A 19,342-nucleotide genomic window follows, 5' to 3' on the forward strand; every position below is an offset into this window, starting at 1 on the left:
AGAAGACAGAAAGCAGCATGCGGTGGTGGCTATCCACTGCTGAGGAGCAAAGGGGTGATTTATCTTACACACACGAGGTTTTCTTCACTTGACAGACAGGAAGCTGCAAAACCGGCATTTTTATTCAGGTGTGTATAAAAACAAAACAAAAATCTTCAGTAATACAAGATACCCCGTTTCCCATCCAAAGGGACAAAGGCCTGAAGCTGGGTCCTCTTTCTATCCCAACTGGAAGTTTCCCACTACTGGATGAGAAGAGACCCTAAAAGTGGCTCTTGGGACAATTGTGACTCTGTCCCTTGGGTAAGAAGTGATCATTTACAGCACATACAGGTTATGGTTTACACAAAAATGTCCAGTTATTTTTCCTTCCGACCACCCGGTTCCCCCCCACTTCCTGAGATGATAAGTCTGGGTGTAGGAGGCGGCTGTGGTTGTTGGGGTTAGACTTGATTCAGTGCAAAAAGACAATGCCCCTTACAAGAACTTTGACTTGTATCAGTTCGCCTTGATACCTTACAGTGAGCAAACCTGCATTGGAAGATTCTGAATCCTGGACCCACCACTTAATTTACTTAAGTTTCCTTATTTGTGAAATGGGATAATACCTAGCTCACAGAATTGTTGTATAGATTAGGTGAGATAATCCACCTAATTGGATTAGGTGGCATAGTAAATGCTCAATTAATAGTACTCCTTAATATCTATGCCCAACCTCTTCACTCAAGATTTGAAGCTTTCCATTCTTCCCAGGGGGTTGAGTCATCACCCCAAATTTTACTTTTCCCTGCCAGGTTACCCCGCTTTTCCTCTTCCTTAGGAGTCTGGTGGGAAACAAAAGCACACTTTAAAGCCTAATCTCAACAAGTCAGAGTCTGAGAGAAAGGGACATGGGAGTAATCCTTCATATCTCCAGGGAGTCCCCCTGAGGAAGCAGAGGAATGGGATTAGGGAAGCACACAAAATAGGGGAAATCTCCTTTCCCGGGATTGGGAAAGACAAGAAAGTGCCCAGCTGGCTACATCTCACAAGAATTTTGTGTAAAAGTGTTACAAGCCTCCAAAGGTTGAATGGAATTGTCTAGGACTGGGGAAATAGGACTGAGACCTGTGAGGGAGGGACTAGGGAGAAGAGGGGTACCTTCTAGAGGCACTAGCTGCCATGAAATGCTCCCTGAGTACTTCAGGGAGCAGGGGTTATGTTCTCTGAGCATTAGCCTTGGGGAAAAGCCTGCTATGCCAGTAATCAGGGTTATCAAAAGCGGAGTCAGTGGCTTCTAAACTACGGAGAGTTTTGAGGCGGGCACAATGGACATGGGGGGCATGGTGTCCAGGCCCCTGGAAAGCTCTCATCTCTTCATACCCTTGCTCAGCTGCTGGGCAGGCCCCCATGGCTGCGTAATCTCCCCCAGGAGCTCCTCCACCATGTCGCCGATTCATATATTCATAGTCCTCATCTGGGGTTGTGCCAGCAGCAGGCATGAGGGGCACAGGGTTGAGTGGGCAACTCTGGGTGCTGCCCAGGGAAGCGCTGAGGTCTGATCCCACATCCATGTACTCATAACCCAGCTCCTCGAGAGAACTGGGCCTAGGGGGACGAGTTGGACTGCGCCTTCTCTTCCGGTTCATGTATTCATACTCATCATCTTCATCGTCTTCTTCAGTACCCAGGACAGAACTGAGGCCCACTGAAGAAAGGGTGCCTTCCCGGGAGGAGGGAGTACCTGGGGATTGAGGAGAGAGGACAGGTATGTGGAGAACACGGTGGCAGGCGGTGGGGAGTTGGGGAAAGTTAGGAAAAAATGAAAAGGAAGGGGTAAGATCAGAGAAGATGAAAGGATTAAGAGGAGCCTGGGGAAGGGATCAGAGGAGGATTTGAGGAAAGCTCTAGGAGGAGTCAGGCACCTTTGAGGTGTGCGTCTGGCATGACATATCCGTTGACATCCTCTTCCTCTAACCCTGGTGGGGAGTGTGGGGTGACAGGAGTGAGCAGGCTGTGGCGCTGGGAATGGTAGGCACTGTCCCCACGTGGCCGTGGGCTCCGGCTCCGGCTCCTACACATTGACACCTTCTCCTGGAACTCAGCCTCAGAACCTGTCACGTGGCCCTCTGAGGACTCTGATGCCAGGCGTCCCCGTGGCATTGGGTGCAAAGAGGCTGGCCGGGGGCACCGCTCACCACTCCCACAAACTGCAGACTCCTGAGGAGGAAAATACATGGAGATTTACACAGAAACAAGGAAAGAGAGATTTGTTCAGAAGACTGGGTTGTTCAATGCCTTCTTTTTTGTGGGGCACTGATGAAACCTCAAAGATTTCTAAAGTCTCCCACACTGCCCCTGTGGATCCTAAGACACTGCCGCCCAGCCTCCCAGCAGCCCTTTAAAGAGACAGACCTTACCTGGCAAGTCTCCCCAAGATTACCCTGGTTCATAGGCATATATCCAGAAGATGGGCTTAAAAGGCTCTGGCTCTAGGATGAAAAAGGTGAGGAAGAGGTTTAGATTAAGGGAGAAATCTACTCACCATGGGGGTCTTTGAGTAGTTAACCTAGGCATCAGTGGGGTTCATGAGGGTGCAGGTAGGTAGACGGCTCAGGGTGCAGAAAGTCTTAAAACGCTGGGAAATGCCTTACCCCACGGGGCCGATTAAGTGTTCCAATTGGCAGACTGAGGGCAGAGCCTAGTGTGGCCGCCAGACCATCCTCCTCTGCCTCCAAGTCCAGGTCTAGCTCCAGTTCTGGCTCCAGCTCCACCTCCTCCAGTTCCTTGTTTGTCAGAGCAGGGGGCTCTGCTCCCGGGGGAATTCCAGGCCCACTCTCTCTCTGTAGGGACAGGTGATTGTTAAGGTGGATCCTAGTTCCAGCCAAGTCCCCGTGCCTTTAGATCTCCTTGACAACTCCTAATCACTGCTCACCTTTATGACCAGATACCGTGGTGGGTCTCGGGCCATCCTGGTGAACTCGTTGGCTAGTTCTTTAAAGGTTGGACGAATGTTCTCATCAATCATCCAACCTGGGGGTAAGATGTAAATAGAGCCGTAAGAGGGGAGTGGAGTAGGGAGGGAAGTCAGAAAATGGCTGGGGGGGCGCCTGGGTGGTGTAGTCAGTTAAGCCCCAATTCTTGGTTTCGGCCCAGGTTATGAGATCAAGTCAAGAATCAGGCTCCTTGCTCAGTGTGGAGTCTGCTTGGGACTCTCACTTTCTCTCCCTCTGCCACCCCCCCCCCCCATGAGGTCTCTCTCTCTCAAATAAATAGATAAATCTAAAAAGGAAGGGAGGGAGGGAGGAAGGCAGGAAGGAAGGAAGGAAGGAAGGAAGGAAGGAAGGAAATGGCTGGGATCGGCAGGTAACTCACACTTGACCATGACCATGTAGACATCAATGGTACAGATCTGGGGCTGTGCCAATCGCTCCCCCTTCTCTAGCAGGTCTGGTACTTCAGCCAGTCGTAGCCCAGCATAGGGCTCTGCCCCAAAGGTCATCAGCTCCCAAACTGTCACTCCTGGTATAGGAAGACATGACTAGTTGATGGCAAAATAGTAGACATGGGAGTGAAGATGAAGGGAAAGTAGAACTCGATCTAACACAAGGATCTGGAAGGCTCAGAAATTCTAAGAAGGGGTCTCTCAAAAGGCAACAATGGAATTTGGGCCAGTGATGGTATGGAGGGTATCCAAATGGACTGACCATAACTCCAGACGTCACTCTGGTGTGTGTATTTCCCAAAGTGGATACTCTCCAGGGCCATCCACTTAATTGGAGTCTGGGGAATTAAAGGCAAAAGTGTCATCAGTTGACTTCCACAAGTTTTCTCGGCACTTCTAAACCCCAAGTTCTCAATCATTCTTTTCCTTGTTGCTTTCTGAACTTGAATTTCTGGCATCTCCAGGTTCCTCTCCTTTAACTTACTGTGCAGCATCTGATTGCCTCTGAAGGAGACCACTGACTGCTCCCTATTCCCCTGCTTCACTCCACCCCCACCTCCTTACCCAGCCCTTCGTGTCACCTCACCTTGGCCTCACTGTGTAGTAGTTGCTTATCATCAGGGGGCAGCAGGTCAGCCACCCCAAAATCTGCCACCTGAACCTGACTGGGTGACTTCAGGAGCACATTTCGGGCCGCCAGGTTCCTATGCACCATACCATGCTCCTCGAGGTAGTACATCCCCTACAGAGGAAGGAGGTATTCTCAAGGTTGGGGGAATTGATCCTTGAGATCCAGAATCATCCCAAACCCTGAAGGCACCTCTCAGAACTTCAACCTCCCTGCCAGCCACCAGGCAGGCAGTTCAGTCACAGAACTCTTCCAGATTCCTCTCACCTTGGCAATCTGGACTCCCCAGTTGAGCAGCAGCTGGGGCCCCAGGGCTCCACGGTGTTGTCTCACGTGATCCAACAGGGAACCCAGAGGCAAGTACTGAGTGACGAGCTGCAGAGATGATCCTGGGCACAGTCCCAGCAGCCGTACGATGTGGGCGTGGTCTAGGCTGCCAATGGCCAGCATATGCTACGAGGCACAGGAAGGGTTATCCAGGGACCGAAAAGGTCCACGTACACCCAAACCAGGGCTACCCCAACATTCAAGGACATCAGTATGGCTAGCAGTATCTGCTAACACAGGACCATGCTTCTACAAAATTGTATCTAATAGTGACCTCTCTTCCAGTGGCATACACAATACCCTTCCCTCACTCACATCCGTCACATCTTGAAAACTTTGCCGTCCACTCTTGTCCTCAATGACTTTAATGCAGACTGGAATCTTGATTGATTCACCCTCAGGAATCCATACTCCCTGGGAAGTTTTGGGCAGGAGTCAGCCTTAGGTCATTCTCCCCGGGCTAGCCCTTTCCCTAAAATCTTTCTCTCCTTCACCCTAGATCCTTTCCCTTCCTCCTCCACAGACCTCTTGTGGGCCACTCACTTTGTGCACAGTTCCAAAGACGCCTGAGCCAAGCACTTTAAGCTTCCTCAACTCTGTTTCTTTGAAGATTCTGGCCAAGACTTTGTTAGCCTTCTCACTGGGATCCAGAGGCTCTATGCTCTGAGGAGCAGAAGGAAGAAAATACTCAGGGAAGTCCATTCCCATGTTCCACTCCAACCCCCTCCCTATGGGTGGATGCCCAGAGCGACAAAGCCCAAAGGGGTGGGGAGCAAGAAGAGGAATTGTCTTTAGTCTTAAAAAGCACTGCAGGCATATTGGAGAGTAACAGACCCTAAGGACTGAGGACGTTGTTTGTGTTCATGAAATCAAGAATCAAGAGGGTAGGGTTTCCTCTTGGATGGGAGGAAGGGGGGAAAAGTAGGTAATGCTATCACTTTAAGTACTTTTATACAATTCTCCATGCTTTCCAAAGCACTTTCACATACATCATCCCCTTTCACTCTTTTAGCCATCCTATAAGGATGAATGCTATTATTTCGTCTGTATACGTGCATAAAATGAGGCACAGAGAAGGAAAGTAACTTCTTCAAAGTCATGTTGGCAAATTAATGGCAAAATCAGGACTGGAATGCATGTCTCCCATTTCTCCGGCCAGAGGTCTTTCTAACAGACCATACTACCTCCTTGAAGAAAGGAAATCAAATCTCTGGGAAAGGAGGAGGCTCCTAAAGACTGATGGTATAGGGTACCTTTCAAGAGTAAGCTAGACACTCACCTCACCCCGTTCCAAGTAGCGCCTCATAGCCCTCTTATTCTGAATCCGGCGCCCACGCCAATAGAGAAAAGTGCCTCCGAGGATCAGGAAAATCACTGCCAATCCTACTACCACTGTTAAACCCACTGCCAGATGGGTTTTGCTGTGCGATAGAGAAGTCCAGCATTATCCTGGGTCTACACCTTCCTTACAATGTCATCTATGCCTACATTAAAGGTATAGTACAGATCTGGTGCAAGAAATTAACATTCACATATACACATATCCCTGAGCACTGAAAGGGTTAACCTAAATCTGGACTTCTTGAGGATACTACAGGTTAATTTTAGGAAGGGAAGGCCAGAAGCCTGGATTCTTGTGTATCCAAGTCCAGTGACAGTGGTGTATGTAGAAGGCCAGAATGAATAGAGACTCCTCTCTTCCCAGCAAGTTAACTGCCCCCTCCCTAGCTTCTCTCCCAAATATCCCCAGCTAACTAAATCTCCAAGCCCACCATACCTGATCAGTGCCAGTGTTTGACCTAAACAGTCTTGTAGCTCTGGTCCCTTACACCTGGAGAAGAAAGTCACCTCCTTAAATGGGAGCTTGGGAGACTCCCATAGAAGCTCAATTCCAACAGCCTCAACATACAACATTGTTTCAGATCCTACCATGCTATTCCATCCTGGAGCCCAAATCATATCATAAGACACGGCCCCCATCTCTAGCTTGCCAACTCTCCCCGAGTCCCTCTCTTGAATGAAAGTCCCCTGAGCTGAGGTTATTCCAGGTTCTCAAAACTGTGGTATAATTTTGTGCTGTTATTGAGAGATCCCCTTTCTCCAATCCTTCCTAATACAGCTTGGAGTGATTCTTAAACCATAGTTCCTTTCTTCTTTCAGCTCCCATTTACCCTCTTCTTTCCCCCTAGTTTTGTTTCTCCCCCTCCCCCCTTATCATCCCATCACTGACCCCTGGGTGCAATTCTCGTGGCAGGGCCGACATTCATTCTGAGCATCTGGGTACTTGTAGATGGGGCCCTTGGCACCGAGGACTCCACTGGGGCAGCTGCTCACACAGTGGGGCCCATCTCGAAAATGGGCACACTGAGCACAAGCATCAGAGCCCTGGGTGGAAGAGAGAAGGTTGGGAAGAATGGGATCCCAAGGTCAATTTCATACTTCCCAGCCAGGACCAACCCAGCCATTTAGGATGCTCCGTCCACAGAGCCTGGTGTTATCTGGCCTCCCTGTGTTGGCCTTGTGATTTGGCCATATCATCCCCAAGACCTTCTCGTGTTGCCCTTGCCCTCTGCCCCCTCAGAGATCCCGGTGCGGCTACTGTACCGAGCCATTGCATGTGGCAGCCCCCTCCATGGGTTGGCACTCCGGGTGGCAGGAGAAGCATTCAGCCTCGTGGGCAAACTCACGAGGCTCCCTGCAGTGGGGGGCAAAGGGAGAGGGTCACTTCTAAGTCCTGACCTTTATGTCCCGATCCCCCAACGACAGCGTCCCCTTACTCATTCCCACCAAGGCATATGCAGAAAGTTGTCTAGGGGCGCCTGGATGGTGCAGTCGGTTAAGCGTCCAACTCTTGGTTTCAGGTCAGGCTGTGATCTCAGGCCCCATGTCAGGCTCAAGTCTGCTTGGGTTTCTCTCTCCCTCTCCCTCTGCCCTTCCCCCACCCCTCTCTAAAATAAATAAATAAATCTTTAAAAAAATAAAAAAGAAAGTTGACTAAAGGCTTTCAGGTGCCACCTGAATAGCTCCATCCCACGGCCCCATGCCCCCACCCCTGCTTGACTCTCTCGCCCCTCAGTTACCCATTCAGAAAGTTGCAGTGGGTCACACAGACACCCCCTCGGCTGTAGTTTCGACAGGATAGGCACTGACCGGGACCTGGGCCCCAGCACCCCCCAGGGGAGCACAGGGGGTCACACACTTTGCCCTCTGCCACTGGAAAGGAAGGGGTGAGTCAGGAGGGGGCTCCTCACAGGCCCTCTTCTGAACTCTTCCTCCTAAGTGCCTCCAGCCTAACACGCCCCTCTCCTTGGCTCTGCCCCGCCCCCATCCCTATTCCTGCTTCCAGGCCAGAACAGTCCCTACACTGCACCCTCCCCTGCCGGACTTCTTTTTCCCCTCCACCCCATGGGCCCTTTCCCTCACCGCAGTCCCTGCGGGGCCGATTATGCTTGATGTCTAGTCTCTCCTCCGGAGGCCCCCGAAGCAGCCTGGTCCAGTTCAGAGAATGGTGGTAGCAGAGCTGCCTATTGGCACTTATGTAGATACGCCCAGCACTAATTTCTTTCAAAGACCGGAGGCCCAAAGATGTTATATTCAAGTTCTTCATGATCAACAAAGAGAAACCCCGGCTGAGAACAAGGAGACAGGATAAGAAGGGAGACTACACCGGGAAAAATGACCGTGCAGTGGATTCATTTTCATTCCACACATTTGCTCTGGGCCAGTCAGACCAGTAAGAGCGATTCCCCTTCCTTTTGCCTTTTCCCCTTCAAACTGTCAGACCCCTTGGGCATGCTCTATGAGACAGCACCTGTATTTCACTCCAGGATGCCTGAGAAACAGGGTTCACTGCCTGGGTTCATCCGACCACCGCCACACTCTTCACTACTCACTTGTACAGGCTTCTGCCCCCAATGGTTGTCAGGTTGGAAAAGACACTGAAGTTGTGCATGTGTGGAGGCCAGGACTGGATGTTCAGGTAACCTGAGGGGTTGGAGAGAAGCATGTGAGCAGGGAGTCTTCTCCCTTCGCTTCCTCAGGTTCTACAGGTCCCTCTCCTCTCGCCTGGGACATGATTCTGTAAGTAGTTATACAACAGTCTGTCCCGGTGGTTCACCTCCTCCTCCTAGAAAAGGCACCCTCTCCTCCCGCTCACCTGTGATCTCCCGTACTGTCCGGAAGACACTGAGCTTCTCAGGGTCCAGGGCAGGGATCTTGTGCCAGGGGTCTCTGGAGAGAACAGTAAAAACCAGTCAACAAGGTAGAAGTAGAACCCAGTAGCAAGAAGCATGCCTAGCCTCAGAAATTAGTTTCTAAATACCATTCTCCACTAAAAGGAAACAGGGCTCCTTGGAGAAATGGCTAGGGCAGGAGAAATAGAACGAGTTTATAGCAGCTGATGCAAAAAAGTAAGGAAGCGCTCAGAGAATGAAGGGTACAAGCCCAAAGAACACAGGATCCGGCTTGAAGAAGCCCCCAATGGCCAGATCAGAGACAACTGACCACCAAAATAATGACTACAAAAGATTTTAAAGGACTGAACAAAATAGGTATCAATCAATCAATCAATCAATCAGTGGAAGGGGAGACTCTTCCTAACACTAAAATGCCAACAAATAAATGCAGAAGGAATAAGGAATAATGGAATTAGAAAATCATCATGTGGCAACTCTCATTAAAAAACTGATTCAGGGAGGGGCGCCTGGGTGGCTCAGTTGTTGGGCGTCTGCCTTCAGCTCGGGTCATGATCCCGGGGTCCTGGGATCGAGCCCCACATCAGGCTCCCTGGCCGGCGGGAAGCCTGCTTCTCCCTCTCCCACTCCCCCTGCTTGTGTTCCTTTTCTCGCTGTCTTTCTCTGTCAAATAAATAAAAATTAAAAAAAAAAAAATTTAAAAAAAAGTTGATTCAGGGGACACCTGGGTGGCTTAGTCAGTTAAGCGTCCAACTCTTGGTTTCAGCTGGGGTCATGATCTAAGGTCATGGGATCGAGCCCTGGGTCAGCTCTGTGCTCACCTCCTTCTCCTTCCCCATCTGCTTCTCCCCCAACTCCCATGTGCTCTCGCTCTCTAATAAATAAATAAATATATATATAAATAAAACCTTAAAAAATTGATTGGTGGAGCATGTGACTCTTGGTCTCAGGGTTGTGAGTTCAAGCCCCATGTTGGCTGCAGAGATTACATAAAGATAAAATCTTAAGGGGTGCCTGGGTGGCTCAGTCCATTAGGCATTGGACTCTTATTTCGGCTCAGATCATGATCTCAGGGTCATGAGATCGGGCTCCACGTGAGGCTGTGCGCTTGGCATGGAACCTGCTTGGGATTCTCTCTCTCCCTCTCCCCTTCACTCCCCCACCTCTTGCTCTCTCTCTCTCTAAAATAAATAAATAGAATAAGTAAAATCTTTAAAGAAAGAAGTAGGAGGACACAATGTCCTTGTCCCCTGCCATTCAGCTAGATGGTATCAGATTGCTTAGGGATGTCTCTGAGGGGATTCAAGTCCTGGGTGGGAAACAGAGTTAGGTGTGGTTAGGTACTGTGTGACCTCTAAAATTTTATGATTTATATTCCTTTTATTTTTTCTTTAATTTTTTAAAAAGATTTTTATTATGTATGTATGTATGTATGTATGTATGTATGTATGTTGAGAGAGAGAGAGAGAGAAAGCAGGGGGAGGAGCAGAGGGGGAGGGAGAGAATCTCCAGCACAGAGCAGAATGCAGGGCTCGATTTATATTCATGATATGATTTATATTCCTAATCAGCTGCCCATATGAAGGGTTGAGCCAAATGTAATGAACTGTGTGGGGATGGATGGAGTGGGGGATTAGAGAGAGGAAGCAAAATCTCTAACCCATTGAGGCCAGTGATAAGAAAGTCCAGGTTGCCCAGGATCTTGGTGCAGTTCACAAATCCATCAATGTTGCTAGAGTCCACAGTCTGGAAGCGGCTCCCAGAGCCTGTCCCCTCACAGGCTGTAAACACAAAAGAGGCTCAGTGGGTGGGGCCTCATTGGTCTCTTCACCACCTCCTCACCATCTCCGACTCACCTTTGGGGCACAGGCCCCCACAAGGTTCACACATCTTAAGTCCATTTTTATCTACTTCCATCTTGTCGGGAGGACAGGCCCGGACACAAGACGTTTGATCCACCACAAAGTTATCTAGGAGAGAGGAGGGCACCATTAGAGACGAGGGAGAAACACTGCCAACGACCAACTGAACCTTGCTCCCTCCTGCTCTGTGCTGGATTGTCCCAATCCACCACCCAAGGTTCCTTAAGCACTGTCCTATGGATGAGAAAGGCCCTTTGCTCTTTGTTGCAGAACTAGGAGCAATTGCTAAAAATCATGGGGAAGCAGATGGGCGAGCAGGACAAAGGGATCATTCACTGGAGGTGGTTAGATGATCACAACCTACATCCTCTATTTACCACCCAACTTGATCTCTTTTACCTCCTAAAATTTTGTCTAAAATTCTGGTTCCACTACCATTGTTCCTCTTCTTAGGCACTTACGAGGACAGCTGGCCACACAAACTCCACCATACTGATACTTGGTGTGGGGATTGGGTTCCAGCTGGAAAGTTAGCTTGTTGTAGACAAGAGGCTGTGGACACTGGCGTACGCAGGCCCCACTGTCATTGAAGAGTCGACAGGCCTAGGGACATAGGAGATTCATAAAACTCACGTTATGTGTGTATCCCTACTTCCTCCCCAAAGCCCACATCCCCATTTCGGAATCTGGGCAAATGGTGGTACATACAAAGCAGTCTGTATCCTGAGGGCCTGAGCAGCCTCCTGCGCACTCATCATGGCAGCACTGGTTGGGGTTGGGCCCAAAGCAGTGACCATTACATTGAGGGGCACAGATGGTCTTGGTCACTATAGAAAGAGAGAAAGCATGGCAGTCAGGGCTCTTAAGACTGTACTGAGGCCAGTGCTCACCCTCTTGCCCTCTAGGCTTGTCCCTACCCACAGTGTTGACATAGGTTGGTGGTGGGGGGGGAAGGGATATGAAAGTGTATGAGCTTGAAGTTTTTGGAGGGGAGTAAACTCACATGTCTGGCAGTCTTCTGGTCTAGGACCCCAGCATCGCCCCTTGCAGGCCTCATGACACGGGGGACCTGGTTGGGAAGGAAAGCAACACAAAGAGCTGTCAGGGCTAAGAAAGGCTTGCTTGAATCAACAGGGTATGATGTCAGCACACAAGCACCCCAGTCCCACGAAGCGAAGAGCCAGGGCAGTGTCCCTCCTTGCCCTTGCAGAGCAGGGCTGGGCTCAAGTGAACCTGTCAACAAGGGGTGGAGCCACACCTCCGCACCACCCACAGGGCAGCTGAACGGGAGAGTCTGGGGCAATTGCCAAGCTCGGCCCCAGTCCCAACCCAGGAACTTGGTTCCTCCTTGGCAAACTGAACCCAGTAGGAATATGTGTGTGTGTGAGTGGACAGGGAGCAGCAGACTGTGATCAGGGGGAGGCAGGTTCCAAGAAGGGAGAATGTTATAATGAAAAGAGATGTGGATATGGAGTCCAAAGATCTGGCTTCCCCACTTAGTACACAGACATCTTTTGCTCCTTTTCTTCACATAATGCTTTGGGAGTCTGGATTCTAGGAGACTGACCTGCTCTCTCCTTGGCAGGTCTAGGGCCTGGAGTGTTGCTTTTCGGTGGAGAGGTGGGTTCAGATTAGGGATATAATGATGATGGTGAAAGGGGTCACTCTGTTTGGTGGGGGTAGGGGAGCAGTCTTGATCATGGTCACTCACAGCTCCTGCCATTGTCCTTCACCACTATCTCGGCACCTCGGTCCCTCACGATGTCCCTCCAATCGATTGTGTCCATGTGACAAAGCTTATCATTCTTCTCAATATAAACGCCCCCTGACAGAATCTCTGAGGTAGGGAAGAGAAGTGACAGGGTTAAGGGCTACAGCAGCCCTCCTCTTCCCTCCCCCTCCCCCTGCACCAACCCAAAAGGCCACCCAAGACTCAGGAGAAGGGGAAATGGGGCAGACAAGGATGTCTAATTAAATCCAAACTGCAGAGAAGGCTTGCCTTGTAAGATAGAGGAGGAGCCAGGCCAAAAGAAACTCCGGCCTCCTCAGACACCTGTCCAGATCCGGTTTAGCCAGTGGGGGAGGGGAAAGGAAAGAAAGAGAGAAGATCCCTGACTCAATCACCTCCTTCCTCCACCCTACCTGTGTGTTTTCCAACTGACTGGGACAGGGAGAAGTAAAAGGTAACCATGTGATATTTAACCCTATATTCCCCCCAGCTTGTGGGGAATTGTGAGGGGGTGGAGATAGGATTCCCATTCCCAGGGATGGAGGGACATCAAAGTACACTGTACTTTAAAGGCAGAGGAGTGGGTAACAGATCTAGCTCCAACTCCAGCCCCGTGGGACATGAGGACCCTCCCCCTGGGGAGTAGTGGGCCTTTAGACCACAGGGGTCAAGGTGATGGGCCCCATGAAGGGGGCGCTTAGCGAGCAGTCCTGGGTTATCATCGAGGAGGCCCCTGCCTTGCAGGTTGGTTGAGGGGCAAGACTAGAAGGAATCGTCAGGAACTGACCAGTGAGCTGAGTAAAGCGGAGCTGGCGCAGAGCATGGCTGGAGTTGGTGTTATAGTTCAACATGACAAAGATGGCAAACTTCCCATCGTACACCTGCGTCCCCCGCACCACCCGGAGATTGGGCAGTGGCAGCGTAGAGAACTCATTCATGGCCACGAGGACATAGCCGGTCACTTCTCGGATCCACTGTGATGGAACAGATTGTGTCAGTGGGAGGGAAAATAGGGAAAAAAGCCTCAATCTCCTCATTAAGGAATCCCTAACCCCTCTAATTCTTTCTAATTCCTACTGTGGAGTAGGGAGTAGCTGGTGTCACACTGCTGTGTCCCTTCTGCCAAGGAAGACAGGCGGCAGAAGTGACTGAGGAATTCTAATCTCCTACCCTTTCCTTCTCAGAGCTCCTCATGCCAGGAGGGTCCTTGCTTGGTCCCTTCCTCATCTTCCTAGGTGCCTCTCTCCCTTGGCCCCTGGTGCAGAACACTATCCCACCCCTGCCCGCTTCTCATCGCCAGCCCCTGTGCATCCCTGGCGACAGCGACCAGACCAGAGGTTCCAGATTCCAGTCACTGCCCCATAAACACACAGGTTGGGATCTTCGGAACTGCAGAGTTTTAGGAATGCTGAACTCCAGCAGAGGATGGCCCTGAGGAAGGGAAGGAGGCTTCTGTGGGGAGGATTAAGGGGGAAGAGGTTGAGGTAGGGAGTCAGGCACTCTAACCTGCAGGAAGGAGAGGTCAGCATTGTGTCCTGTGAGCACAATCTCAAGGTTCCCCATCACCACCTCGCACCTCTCGTAGAGCTTGTACAATGTCTGGTATTGGTTCTCGGCATCGCCCGTCACACTCAGCCCATTCAGAGTCCCAGGACACACTGCTCAAAGGGGAGGTAAGAATGACAGAGAGCTGGACACAAGTTTTCAGCCTGGTCCCCCAAAACCATCCCCTGGGTTGCCCTCCTACAGTAACATTCAACAGGATTAGGAAGCAGCCGCCTCCAACCGTCACCCCTAGAGAGAGAAACGTCACCCCTAGAGAGAGAAACGAAGGCTTATGTTGGACTGAGAGCCTTAATCCCGCCTCTCGCAGAATCCCCTCACCATCTCTCTGAACAGGCAGGTGAAAAGGTTTCCCTCTTCCACCAGGGCCTCCTCTGTTCCTCTTTCAGGTACGACTTTGGGTACTAAGGAGTTAATCAAAGAGGATGTAGGGTTTTCTTTCCCTCCCTAGAGAGGTTAGAAAAGGACCACAACTTGGTTACCCTCCTCTTCCCTTCCCCCTCTCTGACCAGGGTACTTACTTCTCTACCCCATCCTGCCTCTCTCTAGGTCCTGGAATAAATATCTCTTTGGGGCTAGCACACAGCCCCTATTGTGTCTACTGAGGGTGGGATGGGGGCAGAGGGTGGGGGCAGTGCCCAGGGCCACAGTTCAGCCCACAATGAGGCAATTCTATCTAGGAGGAGGGGGCTGCTCCACCCTGTCCCGAGACACCCTGTCCTCAGTAGCACCCGCCCCCCTCCACCCACAAGCCTTAGGCTCAGGCAAGTGACCTCACTAGAGGGGGAGCTCTGGTGGGGAGAGGGGGTCAATGTGAGCTTTGTCTTTAAAGCTGAAAGATAAGGAGCTGGTTGCCTACCCCGCACCCCCCTTCCTAAACTCTGGCTTCCCTTTTCCTTTCCCCTATCCCAACACACCCCAGCTCCTCCGCCTCACATTTTCCAGTCAATACACCGTAGCCTGGAGGGAAACAGCAGAGGATTGCCCCCATTCTAAGCCTTCCACCCGATTTCATTGTCAAAAGATTCATTAAAAAGCTTTCCAACATGGCAATCCTCATGAGGTATGCCAGTCTTGGGGGTTCACTTGACCTTGTAAATATGGAGGATATAGGGGCTGTGCGAAATCTTGGTCCCTGAGGCCCTACCTCTCTTTCCTCTGCTCACTGAAAGACTATGGGGAGGGTGGGGGGTAGATACCACCTGTTCCAACCACCCTTCCCTGAGGCGCTGGCAGTTGAGTAGGAGGCGGGAGTGGGAATGGAGGAAGGGAGATTAGTGAGGCCCCAACCCCTCCTCCTAGATACACCCCTAGGCTGACCACTTGACCTTTGAGGGCTCCCATTCCCTGTGGCTCCCCACAATGGGAAGGAAGGGGGTAGGCTAGACCCAGCAGAGGGGTAAACGGGCTGGGAGCTCGCAGAGGAGCCTGGGAACTCTAGGGTCCTTGGGCTGAAAGGAAAGAAACTAGGAAGGTTAGTCATTTAGGGAACAGCCCCACCCTAAACCCCTTCCTGGCAGGGCACCCCCTCTTCCAAGTCAAGGTGCCAATCCTTCTCCCCAGATAAGGGAGGAGCCAAGATTTCTGCACAGAGAAATGGGGTATGTGATGTGTTTGTGTACATTCATGTGCGACCTACACTCACACACACACACACATAGACAAGCGTGTGCCCAGCTCCCCCACTGGCCCAGAAATCCATACTGGTTCTGTCCTTGGGTTTCCTTATAAGGAAGTATTTCAGGTGGCCCCATCCATCCCACCTGCCTTTATAGTGTTTGTGCAGACTCTCTGTCTGTGTCCGGAAGGCTACAGTGTTAGAGGCCCCGTTCTCTGCCACCCTGAGGGTAAAGTCCATATTACACAAACAGGGAGCAAAGGGCCTGCTCAGGAAAAGAACGTGAAAACCACCTCTAAGGAGAACAGGCAGCTTGGGGAGGAGGGCAGGGGGGAAGGAATAATAAAAATCCCTGCTGTACCCAGGCACCAGGGGCCTAGGGAGGGGCCTGGGCGCTCCTTTGGTAGAGAGCACTGGGGTGGGTCAGACCAGGAATCTCCAGCCCCTCCTCAACCAGAGGCCTCCTCTCCAATATCCCCCACCCCCATCACAGCCAGGACAAAGGGACTATAGAAGGACTGAGACAGGGCCGGATGCCCAGAGGCTGCAGGATCCAGATAAAGGGTAAAGAAACCCAACCATGCCTGCCTCCTGTCTCCTTCAGGGAAGGTGGCCAGGATCTGGGACTCCTGGGTTCCTGGGGGAAGATTCTGAGGGTCTGAATGGGACCCTGGTGCGTTCTATTTGGTCCCTCCCACTCCAGTCCCCAGACCCCCGCCCTCCACCAGCTGGGAGTTTCACATTCAAGATCCCAGGTCTAAATTTAGGCCCAGCAACTGTGGGGGAAGCACAGGTGTTTCTCCCACTCCCACTCCAGGGAAGAGGCCCTGCCGTGCCAAACCCCAAGCTGAGATCTGGGGGAGGGGAAGAGATCAACAGGATTCCTCCAATGTGAGCAACACCAGCACCCTCAGGTGTCCATGGTCCCAGAGACACCCCAAGGGGGTGGGCTCGCATGGATGGGAGTTGGAGGAACCGATGAGCAATGTGACTCTTGTCTAGACTCCAGGGGACAGAGTCCGACAATAAACAGACCGTAGGTGTGGGAGAAGCTGGGGATTTAGGAAGGACTCCCAGGACAGGAAGCTCAGAAGGTGGGAGATGCCCTGTTGGTCTCAGGTTGGGGAGGGAAAAGACAAACTGAGAAACACAGGCTGGAAGTCCTTGACCCTCCAGCTCCTGGCCCAGAGCCTTGTACATAGTAGATGCTCAATAAAAATTAGTTGAATTGATCTGGGTCTTGACAGAGAGGTTGGTCAAGTCGGGACCAGCCAGCTTTATTATTCTCAGGAAAAGCGGGAGGTCAGCCTCTGCGTGGCCTCTCACCCTGATGTCACCTGTACTTGGCCCTTTGGTTAGTCTCAGCCCTTCCCAGGGCAGGCCGACTCACGGAAGAGGAGGTGCCACTCTTGTTTTTCCAAACGTAGAAAACAACAACCCCCTCCAACCCTTCCATAGCTCCGCCCTGTCGGCAAAACAACGAAACTGGAGGTGCTGAAACCCGAGGGATGGGCTTGGGGAATGAACTGAGCCCCCCCCACCCCCCCCGCCAAGACCTCCACCTCCGAACATCTCCTCACGTTTACAGAACGGAGGTCCCAGCCCCCTCCCTACATGTAGGGCCCCTCGGAAGCGTGATCTGTCTCGGCGTCAGCCCCCTCGAGAGAGACAAATTAGAAGGCCGGCGACGCGCTGCCGAGGGTTGGGCGGGGGGAGCGGGGAGGGTGGTCAGGAATCCCGACCCCGCCCGGACCGCGCCGAGAACCCGACCTGACGGTTCCTGCCTAGGTGGTCCCAGCGGACCCGGGTCGGCACCCCAACCTCGCCCCGCCCCAGCTCCTGCCCTCCAGGATTCCGCGCACTCGGTTCGGGATCCCAGGTTCCGAGACGGCCGGTGATCCCGCGCCGCTTACCTGCCTGGGAGTTGCCCACCTCGGAGCCCCGGGCCAGGTTGAGAAGGAAGCCCAGCACCTGCAGAGCCGCGTTCGCCCTCATGACTCCAGCGGAGGGTGAAGGCAGCCCCGCCGAATCCGGCCCGGGGCGGGGGGACGGGGGCGCTGGACTAGGACATCGAAGCGGAGCCACCTGAGCCGCCAGCGACTTGGTAGCGGCGGCAGAGGAGGTTGCAGACTGCAATCGGAGCCGGAGCCAGAGTCCGGGGCGGGATAGCAGGGGAGGGGTGTACGTCTGTGAGAGGGCGAAGGAGGGAGCGCAGGGGGAGGGGGTGAGTCACGGCCGCGCCCCCTCCGGCGCGAGGCTGGCGTGGAGACGGCGGGAGCCGCGGACTGGCCGCCCCGAGCGCGCCCCACGCCCCAGTGCGTGCCCGCTGGGGCCACGCACATCGAGCATCGGTCTCGCCCTAAGTTTTCTTCGGGAGCTGGACTAAGGGGAGACCAAGATTCCAAACGCCCCCAAATGCCTCCAAAGGGAAAAGGTACTGGGGGTGGGGAGAGCGCTTCAAAGCCCGGCCCCCTAAAAGTTGGCCTCGCCCATTAACCAAATCACTCAACTTCCCTAGCCGGTTGGGTCACTTGGGGGATTTTTCTCTCTGAATATGAATGTTTTTTTCTGTGTGTGTTTGTGAGGAGGAAGGTGTTGGCCTCACGCTCAGGCCACCTCAGTTTCCCTGGAAGCCCTTCGAAACCCCATAATTCATCTACCCTGCCGAGGAACCCGAGCCCTAGAGACCGCGTGAAATCGCACTGTCTCGGGCCGCTTCCTCCTCCAGACCCGGCGCCGGCCCGGCCTCTCCGGGGGATTTGGCTGGAGGGGCGGGGGCGGGGGCGGTTTCCAGCCTGGGAACAGTCCCGAAGCCCGCCTTTTCACTTCCACCCCGGGAGGGGCTCCCGCACCTGTCGCGGTCCCCTCTGCTGCCCCCCACGGCCGCCTGGGAGAACAGCTGCCTCCCCTTCCACACTGGAGTCACCGCGCCGTCGGGGCGGCCGGAGTTCCCGCCGGTTTACTGCGGACCCACACCGGCAACCCGGTCCCCACTACAGGCGCTCGCACCTTCTCGGGCGCCTTCCAAGCCCGGGCTCGCGCTGGAAAGGGGGACGCAAAGAGGGCACTAGAGACTGCGTCCACGAACGGCACGGACCCCTGGCACCTTCAGCACCAGCTCCCAGATCCCGGCCGTAGGCGGTCCGGCGCACCGCGAGGGGCTGCCCCAAACGCTGCCAGCCTCCGGACGGATCCGATGGGCGCCCCCTGGTGCCCAACGCGCGGCAGTGAGGCCCCACCCAGCGTCACATTTCAAATCCCTAAGATTGGCATTCCGGATCTCGTCCAGAGAGCCTAATTATTTTCCCAGGTTTCGAGCCTAAGACCCAGAACCTTGATGAAGAAAAATTTTGCCCCTTACTGAGCCAAGACTGCCGGCTAAAATTCTTTATAAACTTGCTCTGTATTGATATGCACGCGGGGCCCCTATTCTCCACTGGAGCCTTACCTTTGCCCTCAGGCGTTGGCCTTGCCCTGGACACCTGCAGAACAGTCATAATAGTAATAGCAACAGGGAAAACATTAACATATACATACATATATCACTTCATTTGCAAACGTTTCCTCAAACTTAGATAATGTTTAACTTAACATAAACATGTGAGGTAGGCAACATCACTCCGTTTTACAGAACTGGAAATGTGTGAATCTTCTAAGGTCACGCACTTGGTAGCAGTGGATCAAGTGTATCAGGAGAGGGAGCGCGGGGTTTTGCGTAGATTTCTTCTGTCAGAGAGACTGGAGCTTCATCTGCGTAGATTTCTTCTGTCAGACTGGAGCTTCATCTGCTCAGAATCAAGTTCTCATCAGCTAACTGAGCTAAGGGCTTTTAAAAAAAAAAATTTATTGTTATGTTAATCACCATACATTACATCATTAGTTTTTGATGTAGTGTTCCATGATTCATTGTTTGTGCATAACACCCAGTGCTCCATGCAGAACGTGCCCTCTTTAATACCCATCACCAGGCTAACCCATCCTCCCACTCCCCTCCACTC

General features: G+C 52.5%; 1 protein-coding gene across 4 annotated transcripts; it reads right to left on the minus strand.

Moving 5' to 3' along the window:
* Nucleotides 1-101: 101 nt before the first annotated feature.
* On the minus strand, nucleotides 102-17,532 carry ERBB3 (erb-b2 receptor tyrosine kinase 3). 4 transcript variants are annotated; one of them, XM_032420737.1, is made up of 28 exons: nucleotides 17,258-17,532; nucleotides 13,670-13,821; nucleotides 12,951-13,137; nucleotides 12,146-12,271; nucleotides 11,438-11,503; nucleotides 11,143-11,261; nucleotides 10,896-11,037; nucleotides 10,429-10,542; nucleotides 10,233-10,353; nucleotides 8,536-8,609; nucleotides 8,273-8,363; nucleotides 7,803-8,008; nucleotides 7,460-7,592; nucleotides 6,984-7,074; nucleotides 6,610-6,764; nucleotides 6,157-6,210; nucleotides 5,659-5,800; nucleotides 4,923-5,042; nucleotides 4,695-4,793; nucleotides 4,320-4,505; nucleotides 4,011-4,166; nucleotides 3,687-3,762; nucleotides 3,355-3,501; nucleotides 2,915-3,012; nucleotides 2,634-2,822; nucleotides 2,400-2,471; nucleotides 1,905-2,199; nucleotides 102-1,723 (listed from the first exon to the last, which is right to left on the minus strand). In XM_032420737.1, exons 1-28 carry the CDS (start codon nucleotides 17,337-17,339, stop codon nucleotides 1,197-1,199), a joined length of 4,020 nt encoding a protein of 1,339 aa, XP_032276628.1. In that variant the 5' UTR covers nucleotides 17,340-17,532; the 3' UTR covers nucleotides 102-1,196. The 4 variants fall into 4 exon arrangements, with proteins under 4 accessions (XP_032276628.1, XP_032276629.1, XP_032276630.1 ...); XM_032420738.1 differs by lacking the exon at nucleotides 17,258-17,532 and adding an exon at nucleotides 14,248-16,852; XM_032420739.1 differs by lacking the exon at nucleotides 17,258-17,532 and adding an exon at nucleotides 14,048-14,239.
* Between the last annotated feature and the right edge of the window lie 1,810 nt (nucleotides 17,533-19,342).

This window comes from Phoca vitulina, unplaced genomic scaffold, assembly GCF_004348235.1.
Source record: "Phoca vitulina isolate PV1807 unplaced genomic scaffold, GSC_HSeal_1.0 scaffold23, whole genome shotgun sequence".
In the NCBI taxonomy this organism is placed as follows: Eukaryota; Metazoa; Chordata; class Mammalia; order Carnivora; family Phocidae; genus Phoca; species Phoca vitulina.